Genomic DNA, 15,074 nt, shown 5'->3' with positions numbered 1-15,074 from the left:
TTTTTTTTGTTGCAGTTTGGCCGGGGCCAGGTTTGAACCTGCCACCCTTGGTATATGGGGCTGGCACCCTACCCCCCGAGCCACAGGCACCGCCCGCCTTTTAACATCTTACTTGTGCAACACTGAAACATTTTATTTTTTTTTTTTTTGCAGTTTTTGGCCAGGGCCAGGTTTGAACCTACCACCTATGGTATATGGGGCCAGCACCCTACTCCCTGAGCCACAGGCACTGCCCCCAAAGTTATAGTTTTAAAAGTTCAACATTACCCTGGGCTTACGAGGTCATACTCTAACTCACCCTTCCTGCTCCCAATTCCCAACCCCAGAAATAGCCACCTTGCAGTCTTCCAGTGTTTACATCACACAAGTAAGCTCTACCACCCTCCATGCTGATTAGGAGTCAAGACCATTGCCATCTCCTTCACCTGCCCACATGCTTCACCTTGTCTCGTTCTCCCAATGGAGTCATCCCAGAGTTTTTGGCTTAAATTAATGTTCAGTCTTGGCGCCTGTAGCTCAGCGGCTAGGATGCCGGCCACATATACCAAGGCTGGTGAGTTTTAACCCGGCCCGGGCCATCCAGCTAAAACAACAAAATAGCCAGGCGTTGTGGCGGGAGCCTATAGTCCCAGCTACTTGGGAGGCTGAGGCAAGAGAATCACTTGAGCTCCAAAATTTGAAGTTGCTGTGAGCTGTGGCACCACGGCACTCTACTGAAGGCGACATAGTGAGACTATCTCAAAAAAAAAAAAATTAAGATGACAACAGGCCACACGTGGTGGCTCATGCTTATAATCCCAACACTTAGGGAGACCAAGGCAGGAGGATTGCTTGAGGCCAGGAGTTTGAGAACAATGAAGAACAAGCAAGACCCCATCTCTACAAAGAAATTAAAATCATAGCCAGGCATGGTGTTATGCTCCTGTAGTCCCAGCTATTGGGGAAGCTGAGGCAGGAGGATCACCTAAACCCAGGAGCTCAAGGCTACATTGAGCCATGATTGCTTGCTTCCGCTGCACTGCAGCCTGGGAAAAAGAAACTACGATGACAACAAATACTGTTCACATCTGAGCCATGTACTTACTGTATTAGGATTCCTTGTCCTTCCTTAGACAATTCTGCATTTTATTCTGGATTAATAATTACTCCAGCTGAGAATACTGCTTAGCTCTCTAGGTCATTATCACTAGCACATGCTCATTGCTGTGTGCTTATTGCCACCTCATACCCACACTCCTGAACAGATCAGGCATTGTGGGGGTCTTTCCTCCTGAACTGGTGGAAACAGTCATACACTCATTTGGTATAGTACTTGTTTGCAGATGGATTTGCCTCTCTAGGAGGTTCTATGTTCTTTTAGTCTAGAATCCATCCCTCCCTCCCTCCCTCTCTTCCTTCCTTCCTTCCTTCCTTCCTTCCTTCCTTCCTTATTTTCTCCCTCCCTTCTTCCCTTCCTTTCAGATAGGGTTTCACTCTGTTACCCAGGCTGTACAATGGCATAATCATAGGTCACTGTAACCTTCAACTCCTGGGCTCAAGTAATCCTCATGCCTCAGCTCTGGAACTACAGGTATGTGCCACCATGCCTGGTTCAGTTTTTAATTTTCTGTGGAAACAGGGTCTTCCAATATTTGTGAGGCATCTGAAACTCCTGGCATCAATTGATCCTCCTGCCTTGGCCTCCCCAAGTGCTGAGATTACAGGCATGAGCCACAGCTCCCAGCCTACCATTCTATCTTAAATAAACAGTTTTATTGAGATGTAATTTCATATAATTTACCCATACCATACAACTGACCCATTTAAACTGTAACATTCAGTGGTTTTTATTGAATAGCATATTCAGAGTTGTACAGCCATCACCAGTATCTAGTTCCAGAACACTTTCATCACCCTGAAAAAAAAGTTGGCACCTGTTAGTCACCATTGCCCACTCCCCCTCTCCCAGCCCCTGGCACTCAACATCCTGCTTTCTGTCTATCTGGGCGTTTTGTGTGAGTGGCTTTGCACCTGGCCTCCTTCACTGAGCCTCACACTTTCAGGGTCTTTATGTGCTGTAGCAAGGATCAGGCTTTATGCCTTTTTGTGGCTGAATTGTGTGGCTCCATTGTGTGGACAGACTACAACTGGCTCATCCATCCACCTGCCCGTTGGTGGTCACCTGAACTGTTTCCACCTCTGGGCTAGTGTGAGTAATGCTGTCATGAGCATTCATGGATGGGTCTCGGTGTGGACCTACATTTCTCCTGGGAAGACACCTTACCATTCTTCACTTTAAGTGTCTAGGACTGTTGGGCCTACTCAGCCACCAGGCAGCAGAGGTATACTTGATTTCTTTATACCTTGAGCATTTGCTGCTTATCCCCACTCCCATGCTTGGCTCTCTGTACAGGTGGCCGAGATCCAGGTTGAGATGGAGCTGCGGGATGAGATTCTGCCCAGAGCCCAGAACATCCAGAGCCGCCTGGACCAACAGACCATAGAGACAGAAGAGGTATGGGTAGCTGGCCTAGGGTTGGGACAGGGATCTGGAATTCGCCACCCTGGCCACCACCCTCCCAAGTGGCAGCAGCCCCTCTTCCCCATTCCTCTGACCTGTCCTTCCTGTTCTCCATCTCCTCCCACCCTTGTTACCACCTTGGTGCTGTCCCCTCTCCAGGTGAACAAGACGCTGAAGGCGACGCTGCAGGCCCTACTGGAGGTGGTGGCATCAGAGGATGGGGATGTGCTTGATTCCTTCCAGACCAGCCCCTCCACTGAGTCCCTCAAGTCCACCAGCTCAGACCCAGGCAGCCGGCAGGCAGGCCGTAGACGGGGCCAGCAGCAGGAGACAGAGACCTTCTACCTCACGGTGGGGAGGGCTGGGCTGGGTATGAGGAGGTGGGCACACAGGGGAGTGGAGAGGGCAGAGGGAGGGCCAGAGTCAGGACTGAAACTCTGGGCTCTTCTCTGGGCTTCTCAGAAGCTTCAGGAGTTCCTGAGTGGACGGAGCATCCTCGCCAAGCTGCAGGCCAAACATGAGAAGCTGCAGGAGGCTATACAGCGAGGTAGGCACCTTCTTCTCTGCCCTCTTCTCCTCTGCCTGGGGACCCTACCCAGTCCATGGTCCACGCCGCCCAAAGAAGTTGGTTGTATGTGGAGACTAAGTCTTGACCTTTTTCCTGCCCTTGGCCCTGGGCCTCTGGGCCACACTTTTCTCTCTGGGGTCCATTGAAGACCTCCAGCCTGAGAGGCAGACCAGCATTTTCTCATCTCCAGGTGACAAGGAGGAGCAGAAGATTTCTTGGTGAGTCTGTCATGAGGGGCTGGGTTTTGCAAGGACCTAGGCTGCTCAGTGAATTCTGTAATAACTCAAGAAGCCCAGAGCCCTGCTTAGCCAGGCTGGGGGTAAGGCATCCTCTGCTCTATGCCCACGTTCCTCAGAGCGAGCTCTTGTTTACTATAGGACCCAGTACACACAGAGAAAATTCCAGAAGAGCCACCACCCCCGCCCCAGCTCCCAGTATAACCAGAGACTCTTTGGGGGTGATATGGAGAAGTTTATCCAGGTATGTGCTCTGCCTTGCACACTCTGTGGCCGAGTGGTGGCTTGATCCCAGTGTCCTCCATTCTTGGCCACTGGGCAACTCTCTCTTGCTGAGTGGGCCCAAAGGCCCCTGCTGGTATCCCTCATGGCCTTCACTGATTAAAAGCTGCATCCTTAAATAGTGATGGGGCAGCAGCATTTTTAGGGGGGTGATGTTGAGAGTTTCCCCGCAACTGGGATAAACACAAGATGCCCATAAGCTCCACTTGTGGCCAGCATGCTGCTACTGGGGACCCTGGACAGTAAAACAAGGGAAGCAAAAGAGATCAGAAAAGAAGAAATAACACTGTCATTTGCAATGATGTGATTATGTACAAAGAACATTCAAAATATTTGGCAGGCTATTTATTTATTGAGACATAGTCTTTCTCTATTGCCCTGGCTAGAATGCAGTAGCATCTTCATAGTTCACTGAGACCTCAAACTCCTGGGCTCTAGCAATCCTTTTGGGTCAGCCTTCTGAGTAGCTAGAACCACAGGCACATTCCAGCATGCCCTGATAATAATTTTTTTTTTGTAGAGACAGGGTCTCATTATGTTGCTCAGGATGGTCTAGAACTTCTGACCTCAAGTGATCTTTTCACCTCAGCCTCCCAAAATGCTGGAATTGCAGCATGAGCCACTACACTTGACCTTGAGAGGCTATTTACATGAACAAAATTTGAGTTTTGCAGTGTTACTTGATTCAAGGTCAGCATACAGAGTTTGATTGCAATTTTACATTCCAACAATAAATAGTTTGCAAATTAGACGTAAAGCATTACCTGATATAGTATCAGAAATGTCAGACACGCCTGGGCGTGGTGGCTTCTGCCTATAATCCCAGCACTCTGGGAGGCTGAGGTGGGTGGATTGCCTGAGCTCAACAGCTGGAGACCAGCCTGAGCAAGAGCAAGACCAAGACCCCATCTCTGCTAAAAATAGAAAAACTAGCTGGGCACGGTGGCTCATGCCTATAATCCCAGCACTTGGGAGGCGGAGGTGGGTGGATTGCCTGAGTTTACAGGTTCGAGACCAGCCTGAGCCAGAGTGAAACCTCATCTCTCAAAACAGCTAAGCATTGTGTCAGGCACCTGTAGTCCTAGGTACTTGGGAGGCTGAGACAAGAGAATCACTTGAGCCCAAGAGTTTGAGGTTGCTGTGACCTATGACATTATGGCACTGTACCCAGGGTGACAGAGTGAGACTCTGTCTCAAAAAAAAAGAAATAGGCTCGGTGCCTGTGGCTCAAGTGGCTAAGGCGTCAGCCACATACACCTAAGGTGGCGGGTTCAAATCCAGCCCGGGCCCACCAAACAACAATGATGGCTGCAACCAAAAAATGGCCAGGCGTTGTGGCGGGCGCCTGTGGTCCCAGCTACTTGGGAGGCAGAGGCAGGAGACTCACTTGAGCCCAGGAGTTGGAGGTTGCTGTGAGCTGTGATGCTATGGCACTCTACCCAGGGTGACAGCTTGAGACTCTGTCAAAAAAAAAAAAAAAAGAAAAGAAAAATAAATATCAGATACTTAAGAGTGAGTCTGGCGAACTGCATGCTGGGTTTCTATGCTGACAATGGTAATGTATTGTTAAGGAAAATGAAAGTGATTGAGTGACAGGGCAGGACACCCTCTCTGTCCACAGAGCTCAGGCCAGCCTGTACCCCTGGTGGTGGAGAGCTGCATCCGCTTCATTAACCTCCATGGTAAGCCAGTCCTGGCCCTCCTGCTGCCCTGATGCCAGGCAGGACCTGGGGTCAGTCTTGGGAGGGCAAAGTGGGTCTGGGTGCCCAGTACCTCCCTGTGCTCCCACAGGCCTGCAGCACGAAGGCATCTTCCGGGTGTCAGGTGCCCAGCCCCGAGTGTCAGAGATTCGAGATGCCTTTGAGAGAGGTGAGGATGGCTGCGTTGGGGTGCGAGGGAGGACAGAGCTTCGGCCTCCTCACCCAACCCACATCATTTGTCTGCAGGGGAGGACCCACTAGTGGAAGGCTGCAGCGCCCGTGACCTGGACTCGGTGGCTGGGGTACTGAAGCTCTACTTCCGGAGCTTGGAGTCCCCGCTCTTCCCCTCAGACCTGTTCAGGGAGCTGGTGGCTGCTTCAGGTCAGGCTGGGGCCCAGTGCGGTTGAGTGGGGGCATGCTCACTAGTGGCAGTGCCACTCACCAGGCTCTTTTTGGGGGGCGGCCCTGGCCACAGAGCTGGAGGCTGTGGCAGAGCGCGTGGAGCATGTAAGCCGCCTGCTGGCCCGCCTGCCGCCATCAGTGCTGGTGGTCCTGCGCTACCTCTTTGCCTTCCTCAGCCAGTGAGTACTTCTTGGGGTGAGCTGGGGTGAGGGCTGGGGGGACAATAAGTGGGAGCTCCCTGCTTGCAACCATATGTACCCTCAGCCTGGCCCAGTACAGCGACGAGAACATGATGGACCCCTACAACCTGGCCGTGTGCTTTGGGCCAACACTGCTGCCCGTGCCTGCTGGGCAAGACCCAGTGGCCTTGCAGAGCCGGGTGAACCAGCTGGTGCAGACGCTGATCATGCAGCCTGCTCAGGTGTTCCCAGCTGTTACCACACTGCCCGGCCCTGTCTACGAGAAGTGCATGGCTCCGCCTAACACCAGCTGCCTGGGGTACACTCTTGGTACTGCCTGGGGGGATCCTGTGGAGGGAAGGGCCCCTTACCTGCCTTGCTCTGCTCCAAACCCCAGGGATGCTCAGCTGGAGGGCCTGGCAGGGGAGCATGAGCCAGAGCTGGAAGCGGAGGCCACAACCCAGGAGGATGGTAAGGAGTTGGGCAGGAGCACCCCTGCCTCCCCCAGGTACCTGCTCCATCCCCACTTTGACTCTCTCATCTCCTCAGATCTAGAGGGGGTTTTGGAGGCTGTGGCCTGCTTTGCCTACATGGGCCGCACTGCCCAGGAGCTAACATTCCAGCGTGGGGACGTGCTGCGGCTGCATGAGCGAGCTTCTAGTGACTGGTGGCGAGGGGAGCACGCTGGGACACGGGGACTCATTCCTCACAAGTACATCATGCTGCCTGCAGGGTGAGTGGGCCCCACTGCAGGGACAGCCCGCCATTTCTGCTCCAGCCCTGCCAGGCCTCAATGGCCAAGGCTGCCCCAGCCTGGCCCTTAGCCACCTGTCTCTGGAAGTCACTACTCTTACTCGCATGGTGCTTAGGCCACAGCTGTCTACATATAGGTTGCTGCCCTCCTCTTTCCCCAAGGCAGGTTCCATAGGGCTGGCTGGGCATTTCTGACCAGACCACTTCTGGCTGGTGCTTAGGCTTCTGGCCCCAGGTCCCCATGCTGTTCTCCCATCCAGGACAGAGAAGCAGGTGGCAGGCCCAGGCTCACAGGCTACAGTGGAGCTGGGGAGCACTCCAGAGGGGCTTCTGGCCTTGGAGTCCACCTATCGGTAAGCAAGGGAAAAGACAGGAAGATCATGTGGACTGTCCCAGGCCAGAGGGTGCTGGAGTTAGGCTTGGGCCATGTAGGGGTTGGGGGTTGTCAGATAAGGGCTACTGAGAAAGGAGGAGTCACAGCCTGACTGTGAAAGGGAGAGGCTCTAGAGGAGCTTGGTGATCACTGGGGCCAGCCTCTTCTCTCTCTCTCTTTTTTTTTTTTTTTTGAGACAGATTCTTATTCTGTCGCCCTGGGTAGAGTGCTGTGGTGTCACAGCTCACAGCAACCTCGAACTCTTGGGCTTAAGCGATTCTCTTGCCTCAGCCTCCCAAGTAGCTGGGACTACAGGCCCCTGCCACAACACCTGACTATTTTTTGGTTGTAGTTGTCATTGTTGTTTAGCAGGCCTGGGCTGGATTTGAACACACCAGCTCTGGTGTATGTGGCTGGAGCCCTAGCCGCTGAGTTACAGGCGCAGAGCCCAGCCCCTTCTCTTTGACAATATCCCGGGATAGGAGGAGTCACTACCAAGTTAGCTCAAGGGCTTTCCAGGGTCACCCACTGTGCTCACTGTCTGTGCCTTGCAGGCCAGAGGTGTGCACCCTACCCGCGGTTGTGGGCCCCTCTGGGTACAGACGGCACTGCTTGGTCCCATCCTCCCCAGAACAACACATGGAGGTGGATAAGGTAAGAGCTTGGACTAGCAAGGTGGCAGGTGAGGAAAACCAAACTCCTCCCTCCCTGAGGTTCAAGTATCTGTTCCTCAGCTCAGGGGTACTTGCCACCAGATAAGCATGCCCAGGGCAGAGCCCGGGGAGGGGAAAGAGGGCAGAGTGGGTGCAGGTAGGGTGGGGATGAGGGGCCTGTAGATCATGCTTGGGTCTTCAGGTTTGGTTCCTGAGTGGGGAGTGGCAGGCTCAAATTGAGGTGGTCTGCATGGGTATGGGTGAGGGGCTCCAGGGCATCTGGAGCCAGGCTAGGTACCAGGCGGTGACATGGCAGGCTCTTGGCATGTTGGGGAGGATGAAAGGGACAGATGGCAGAGAGGCAAGAAGGGATGGGTGGCTAGGAGCAGGATAGGGCAGTAGCAGCTCTTATGGGGCAGAGAGCAGGCTCAGGGCATAGCCGACAATGGGCACAGCCTGTGGGACCCTGCTCCCTGCTCTGTGCAGCAGGCTCTGTGAGCACTAGTGGGGACAGTCACTGAGCCCCAGGAGAGAGCCGAAGAGCATGTGGGTGACCCAGGTGTCGACCAGCCCTTGGCCAAGGGAGTCTGACAGGTGGGGTGGACATGCAGGAGCAGGAGCCAGGCAGTGGGGGGATGGAAGAGGGTATCTGGGAGACCCCACGGGAGGACATTGGCCTGGGCGTCCCCTGCATGCTGATGGCCTATGAGGCTGGGGTAGGATATGATCTTAGCCAGGGAAAGTGAGCCCAGGACTAGGCCAAGCAATTGCTGTCCCCAAAGGAGATTGTGACAGAAACACCAAGGTGGCAGGAGAGAAATCAGATGTGGAGTGGGGGAGGTGGCCTGGAGGCTGAGGGAGGAGGGGCAGGCAGCTGTGCCCAGCACTGAGCACTGTGTGGCCCATGGAAAGGAGGGGCCCTGGTTACAGGGTAATGGCAGGAGGCCTTTGTTTCTGGAGGGGGAGGAGCTTAGGTAGAGGCCTGGGCAGGGTCTGGCAGATGAGGAGACGCACTCACTGAACACCCTCCCTCTCTGCTTTGCCAGGCTGTGGCGCAGAACATGGACTCCGTGTTTCAGGAGCTCTTGGGAAAGACGGCTATTCGCCAGGGCCTCAGGCCAGTGTCTGCCACCTCCCCCAGCCCAGGGTCCTGTAGCCGCCTGGGCAGGAACAAAGGCTTCTCCCGTAGCCCTGGGGCCCCAGCTTCACCCTCAGTGTCAAATACCCAGGGTCTAGACTCAACCCTCAACCCACACTGAGGTGCAGTCTCTGTGGGCCTGACCTTGCCCCAGGTGGCCACCAGAGACTGGCCACTCTCCCCAGCCCTCTGCTTCTCCCAAGTACAGAGGAGGGTGAGGCTGCCCAAATAGGGGTCCCAGCCCATGCCCTGCCTGCGCCCAACCCTGGCATAGGCCCCTTTTGGGGCAGCTGAGGAAGGAGGCCTTGCTGTGAAGGCTCAGCAGCAGCCATTAGGTGGCAGGCACCCTTGCTCTGATGAGCTCTTTCTCAGCTGCCTGGCAGGGGGTTTGGGGAGCCGCAATTCATAAAGACCAATGAATTCGTTCCCCAGTGTGAGCTAGCTGTCTGTCTTGAGGGGCTGGGGAGGTACATACAGGACCCCCGCACCCCCACGCTAGAGGTGATGCTAAAACAACAGGTTGGGTGGTGTCCATGTGATGGCTATTTCACTTGGGGACCTGCAACTTTTGAAGGTTTGGTTGCTTGCATGTTGGCTTCCCGAGCTGTGCCCATGGGTGTGTGCTGCCACACACGCCACCCCACCCCATTACCCTAATTGAAGGAGGCCCCCTCACCATGTAGAAAATTAGCTGCAGCTTTTATTAGGGAGAGAAGAAGTTGAGGACTAGAGAGGCATAGACTGGTCCTAGCCTCACCCTGGTCCTTCCTCTTTGGCTGCTAAGGATCTCTGTCTCTCCTGTGTTGTCTGGGCCTCTGCTATTGTCCCCCGCCCAGCTGATATGGAGGAACTAAGGAGCCCCTCACGTCCTCATGTCTTGCAGCCTGAAACTTCTTCAAACAGCTAGGGACCAGCTGGGGGTGGAGGGGTGCCCAGGACCACAGGCTCTGACCAGTTCTCTGTGACAGCATCCCCACCAGGCAGCTGAGTTTCATGGTGCCTCTGGAAGGAAGGTGCCTGCTAGCCCCTTAGGAAGATATGTCCTTGGCCAGGGAGGAACTGGCAGTGGCACAAGACTCCTCCTGAGGCCCCAGACTGGGCGGGCTGTGCCTCCGGGCACAGCAGAGCAGACTGCGTAGCTCCGAGGAGACACTGCTGCTGAAGGAGGCATAGATCCAGGGGTTGGTGCAGCTGTTGAGGCTGGCCAGTAGCATGAGCAGCACGAAAGGTGGCCCTGTGGGGTGTCCGGGGGTGGGGCTGTAACCCTAAATGCCCACTAGAGGCCAGCAGTCCCCTTAGAGACCAAACTCCTCCCTCCCTGAGGTTCAAGTCTGCCCCTCAGCTCAGGGGTACTTGCCACCAGATAAGCAAGCTCAAGGCAGAGCCCAAGGAGGGGAAAGAGGGCAGAGTGGGTGCAGGCAAGGCAGGGATAAGGGGCCTATAGCTCACACTTAGGCCTTTGAATCTGGTTCCTGAGTGGGCAGTAGAGGGCTCAAGTTGGGGTGGTCTGCATGGGTACGGGCAAGGGGCTCCCAGGCATCCAGAGTCAGGCTGGTACCAGTGCATGAGTGCTCATGGGGCCCACATCTGGGTGTGTGTGTCCATGGAGGACAGAGGAGTGTGTGCAGCTGAGCCCGAGTGGTCCCCATGACCCAGCCACACCCACCTTCCCGAGGTGCTTCTGGATCCCACGCTGCCCACAGCTGCACAAGGAAGAAGGGCGCCCAGCACAGCACATAGACGATCACAATCACCAGTGTCATCCTTACGGTCTTGGCCATGGCAGCCGACACCCGGGCTCCTTCGCTGGGAGTGCCTGTCCAGCGCCCCCCACAGCGGCCACTAGCCCTCTCTGATCGCCCTGGCACTAGACTGGCATGAATCTCCCGGAAGATGAGCACTTGACAGGCAGCAATACCCAGGGCAGGTGCCACGAACACCATCAGGGCAATCCAGGTGACATAGGCACGAAGTCCCCAGGGTTCTGCAAAGCAGGCCCAGCAGTCGAGGACCCCATCTTTCACTTCACGCTGGGCAAAGATAAAGAGCTGGGGCAGGCTGAAAAGGAGAGAGAAGGCCCAGGCCACCAGCACTGGCCGGTTCCAGTGAGCCCCACCTCCGTGGCGGTATGCAAGCATGGGACGGCAAATGGCGCGGTGGCGGTCCAGTGTCATGGCCAGGATCATGTAGGAAGAGGCGTACATACCCACCATCTGCAAGTACTTGACGGCCCGACACAGGGCATCAGGCCCACGGAAACGGTCAGTGGCGTCCCAGGCCAGCTGAGGCAGCACTTGGAAAAGAGCCACAGCCAGGTCGGCCAGGCACAAGTGGCCGATGAAGACGTGCATAGGTGCCCAGCGGCCCCGCCGTCCCCGTCGTGCCAGGGCCCCCAGCACCAGGCCATTGCTCAGGGCCACGGCCACAAAGACTGTGGAGAGCAGGGCCAGCTCTACCTGGGCCAGCAGCGGGTCCCGGGCATCCAGTGGCTTCTCCTGGCTGCTGTTGCCGGGCAGGCTGGGTGCAGAGAGGGGCCTGGGCACAGCTGGGCAGGGGTGGGGGAGAAGGCCAAGTTAGGGGGTGTGCTGTGCAGGGGACTCAGGCCCAAGGAGGCTCCCACCTGCTGCTGGAGCTGGTGGCCTGGGCAGCCACCCTGGGACTCTTGTTTTCCTCATCCCCCTCTGACACCCACATCCTGGCTCCCTCCTCTGAGGAAGCCGTGTGTCTGGGGAATTGCACATATGGCTCCTATGGTCCAGGAGGGAAGGGCATTCTCTCCCCTCCCTGCTCATTGACAGCTTGGAAGAGGTACTGTATCCTCAGCCCCAGAGGGGAGGGTGGGAAGGTCTTTGAAGGGGCTTCTCTGCACCCTCAGACCCACTCTGTCCACTGGTCAGGGTGCAATGCTGAAGCCTTACCTGAGTTGGTTGATGCCACAAACATGGTGGGGCCAAGGCAGGTGTCCTGAGTGCCTGGGGGAGATGGGGACACACTCAACCTCCACTGGAGGGGCCAGCCCCACTGCCCGTGGTCTCTGGATGGGAGCCCTAGAGGTGACCGGCTGGCAGGTACCTGTCAGTGCGTGTGTGCTCGCTCACTCCTAGGCAGGGAAGGTAGAGAGGGACAGTCACACAGACAACAGTGCCCAGGACCCCCCCAGGCAGCCCAAAAGAGCCGGATTTGGGAGAAGGCACCCAAGGCAGACACACAGACCCCTGACCCGATAGAGGCCAAGAAAGCCCTCAGTCATAGGGCTGAGGACTCCACAAGAGGGCCCCTTTGTAGCTCCTTACCTGGCAAGGCTTGTGGGCTCCTGGGTAGCTGGGCGGCAGGCGTGAAGGTGGACGGGTGCTGGGATCTGCTCTCCATTGCTGCCCCGCCCAAACCCAGCCTCTGGGAGTGACCTGCCCATGAGGGGACTTCCTCCTTCTCCCCCTCCCACATGTCTCCCTGTTCCTTCCCCAGGGCTCCTTCCCCCCACTCCTGAGGGCCCTGAGCCCATCCCCGATTTGGCCAGCAGTGGGCTCTGTGCCTGCCAGCCACGATCTCCCCCACCACCCCTCCGCAGGGCCCACCTTATGAAATTCTGTGGCTTTGAGAGATGACTTAGCACCACATTTTATAAGTGGGGAAACTGAGGCCAGAAATGGGTGGGCCTGGCCCAGCCAAAATGTCACTCCTTTTTCCCTAGCCAGGCTTTTTCTGCCCCTCTTTGGGCCCGTCCCAGGCCACTCAGGCCCCTCCTCCTCCTTAATTAGGTTGGCCATTTGGCCCGAGATGAGGAACAGGAAGGGAGGGGGTGGGGTAGGGGCCAAACCAAGGCTTAATGTGCCCCTGTGAGATCCAGCTTCCTCTCCAGGGTCCTGTGGGAGCCACGGCCACCCCCACCCTCTTCCTCCTCCCCCACCTGCAACTACCTGTTCTGGAAAGGGGGCTGGGAACCTCCTGGTTCTTTTTTTTTTTTTTTTTTTTTTTTTGAGACAGAGCCTCAAGCTGTCCCCCTGGGTAGAGTGCCATGGCATTACAGCTCATAGCAACCTCCAACTCCTGGGCTCAAGCGAGTCTCCTGCCTCTGCCTCCCAAGTAGCTGGGACCACAGGCGCCCGCCACAACGCCCGGCTATTTTTTGGTTGCAGCCATCGTTGTTGTTTGGCGGGTCCGGGCTGGGGATTCAAACCCGCCACCTTAGGTGTACGTGGCTGGCGCCTTAGCTGGTTGAGCTACAGGCGCGGAGCCAACCTCCTGGTTCTTATGTGTCTCCCTGCACACTGCAGCTGTATGCCCACTGAGACTCACACTCGACATAGTCACACTCATCTGAATTCACGGTCACATGACACGTGCTGGGACACACTTTCCAGGTACCTGCTCCACGTGCAAGGGGCCTGAGAGGGGAGACTGTGCCCCGTCTTCACCTGGGTCCTCCACAGCCCCCAGCCCAGGTGCTTTCTCACCCCCAGTCCCTCGAGGCTCAGCCTAGGCTAGCCCGGCCCAGCCCAGGGCAGCTCCTTTTTTCCTGTTTGTCTGTCTTTTCTGTTGACCTGTGACGCTGGAGACGGACACAGCCTCCCACTGACCAGGCCCAAGTGCGGCCCTCGGCCAAGTGCTGTTCTTCCTGCCCAGAAAGCCTGGGGGGCCCAGCCCCTCCCAGCCCCAAGGGGCAGAAGGGACACAAGTGGCTGTCTTCCAAAGATTCAGGCACTCACCCACCCCCCCAGCATCACGTATCCACGGAGTACCACACACACACCCCATACAGACCCTGCTCATACCACACACCTCACCACCACACACATGCACACTCTACACACAAACACATACCACAGACAAATACACGACACACATACATGCCACACATATTACTCACACATGCACATACCATGCCACACAGGCATCCATGTCTCACATACCACACATCATACCACACAGACAAATCACATATCTTACACACATCACACATAAATACACATGTACAAACCATACCTTGCTCCTGGCACACAAATACTCCACACACCACATGCATCACACCTACACATCACACACCACACGTGTCACACACATGTACACACCACACCACACATGACACACCCACCCACCCCCCGCACTCATGCATGTCTGTTGTGTTTTTTGCTGAGCCCTTTGCACACTGGCTACCTGAACACTGCAGCTGCAGCTCCTCAGAGCACCCATGTCCTCACACTTTCCTTGTGATCTACAAAAGAGTAGAAAGTAGGGTCCATCCACCCCAGGTTCTAGAACAGATGACACAGGAAAAGCCACTGGGGAAAAATCTCACCCTACCCACACTTTTTGTCTTCCTTGCCTATGCAAGTTGCTGGCCCTGAGTGGCTCTGGGACTCTGTTATCAAGGAGACAAATGTCTTTGTATAACGATGCCTCTCAATTGGCAGAGAGGTTCAGGGCCCTGGCTGAGGAATAAGACAAAGCAAGGCTCAAGTCCCTGTTTTGCTCCTCCACCCCCCCACCCCGCTGTGTGACCTTGAACAGGCTACACCCAGCTCTCTGTGCCTTGGGTCTCCCTTCTGTAAAATGGGAGGCAGATGACTAAAGGTTAAACGTGGCAATGACATGGGTGGTGCTGGGGCATCCGGGTCTGGAAGCGAGCCCTTCTTTCATTCCATGGGAGCTGGAGGCTGGAGGAAGTGATACCAGCTTTCTGGGTGAATGGGAGCCCATCAGTTTTTCTGCAGGGCTAGATCCCAGCAGTGTGCTGGGAACCCTGAACGCTATGGCAAGCCTGTGGCCATCTCTGCTCCCTGGCCTTCTGCTTCCTGTTGTCAGACCTGGAGAAAAGTGTTGAGTAGGGGCCACCACTGCAGTCTCCCCTGGGTTCCAATAAGCAGGGTTTGTGTCCACCCAAAAGCCAGGACCCAGCTCTACCCTGTTTAGCCAAGACAAGTGCTGGAGACTGGCAACAGGAACCCAGAGCCACCAAGGCAAGAGGGTGTGACAGGGAGAGCTTGGCTTCACAGCTGAGAGTCCTCAATCTCTGGGGGCCTGCAGGTACACACAGGTACTATGCCAGGTGAAAGCCCAGGACAGGCAGAGTCCCACTGCCTACCCCAGCCACCTTATAGGGGACACGAAAGATAGGGCTTGGGCGGCGCCTGTGGCTTAGTGGGCAGGGCACCGGCCCCATACCGAGGGTGGCAGGTTCAAATCCGGCCCCCGGCCAAACTGCAACAAAAAAATAGCCGGGCTTGTGGCGGGTGCCTGTAGTCCCAGCTACTTGGGAGACTGAGGCAAGGGAATTGCCTAAGCCCAGGAGG

General features: G+C 55.9%; 2 protein-coding genes and 1 pseudogene across 8 annotated transcripts in view; 1 reads left to right on the top strand and 2 right to left on the bottom strand.

Moving 5' to 3' along the window:
* The window catches only part of ARHGAP4 (Rho GTPase activating protein 4), a 16,603-nt gene extending 7,412 nt beyond the window's left edge, over nucleotides 1-9,191 (top strand). Inside the window, exons 8-22 of one of the 7 annotated variants that reach the window (XM_003802586.3) lie at nucleotides 2,393-2,494; nucleotides 2,660-2,851; nucleotides 2,963-3,047; nucleotides 3,259-3,286; nucleotides 3,446-3,548; nucleotides 5,208-5,268; nucleotides 5,378-5,455; nucleotides 5,533-5,667; nucleotides 5,762-5,867; nucleotides 5,953-6,186; nucleotides 6,265-6,338; nucleotides 6,417-6,600; nucleotides 6,881-6,973; nucleotides 7,548-7,647; nucleotides 8,693-9,191. In XM_003802586.3, coding sequence (XP_003802634.1) covers nucleotides 2,393-2,494; nucleotides 2,660-2,851; nucleotides 2,963-3,047; nucleotides 3,259-3,286; nucleotides 3,446-3,548; nucleotides 5,208-5,268; nucleotides 5,378-5,455; nucleotides 5,533-5,667; nucleotides 5,762-5,867; nucleotides 5,953-6,186; nucleotides 6,265-6,338; nucleotides 6,417-6,600; nucleotides 6,881-6,973; nucleotides 7,548-7,647; nucleotides 8,693-8,905 — 1,788 coding nt within the window. In that variant the 3' untranslated portion in view covers nucleotides 8,906-9,191. Of the gene's footprint in view, nucleotides 1-2,392; nucleotides 2,495-2,659; nucleotides 2,852-2,962; nucleotides 3,048-3,216; nucleotides 3,287-3,445; nucleotides 3,549-5,207; nucleotides 5,269-5,377; nucleotides 5,456-5,532; nucleotides 5,668-5,761; nucleotides 5,868-5,952; nucleotides 6,339-6,416; nucleotides 6,601-6,841; nucleotides 6,974-7,547; nucleotides 7,648-8,692 lie in introns of all 7 variants that reach the window. The other 6 variants (XM_023508452.1, XM_023508451.1, XM_023508449.1 and 3 more) reach the window with 6 other exon arrangements.
* The window catches only part of LOC100962651, a 16,254-nt pseudogene continuing 6,800 nt past the window's right edge, over nucleotides 5,621-15,074 (bottom strand).
* AVPR2 (arginine vasopressin receptor 2) lies at nucleotides 9,763-11,753 on the bottom strand. Its single transcript, XM_003802545.2, has 3 exons — nucleotides 11,703-11,753; nucleotides 10,451-11,329; nucleotides 9,763-10,018 (listed from the first exon to the last, which is right to left on the bottom strand). The coding sequence occupies exons 1-3, from the start codon at nucleotides 11,725-11,727 to the stop codon at nucleotides 9,813-9,815; spliced, it is 1,110 nt and encodes a 369-aa protein (XP_003802593.1). The 5' UTR covers nucleotides 11,728-11,753; the 3' UTR covers nucleotides 9,763-9,812.

Source organism: Otolemur garnettii, unplaced genomic scaffold, assembly GCF_000181295.1.
Source record: "Otolemur garnettii isolate 467f Iridium unplaced genomic scaffold, OtoGar3 scaffold00249, whole genome shotgun sequence".
Classification (NCBI taxonomy): Eukaryota; Metazoa; Chordata; class Mammalia; order Primates; family Galagidae; genus Otolemur; species Otolemur garnettii.
Note: the sequence above shows the minus strand (reverse complement) of the source record. Positions and strands in the feature narration are given on the sequence as shown.

Excerpts from the sequence above, each read along its gene's own strand:
- AVPR2 (XM_003802545.2), bottom strand. The coding sequence starts at position 11,727 with ATGTTTGTGGCATCAACCAACTCAG. Across the intron at positions 11,330-11,702 it reads TGTGGCATCAACCAACTCAG|CTGTGCCCAGGCCCCTCTCT; the intron begins GTAAGGCTTCAG and ends ACCCCTGCCCAG. Across the intron at positions 10,019-10,450 it reads TCCAGAAGCACCTCGGGAAG|GGCCACCTTTCGTGCTGCTC; the intron begins GTGGGTGTGGCT and ends GACACCCCACAG.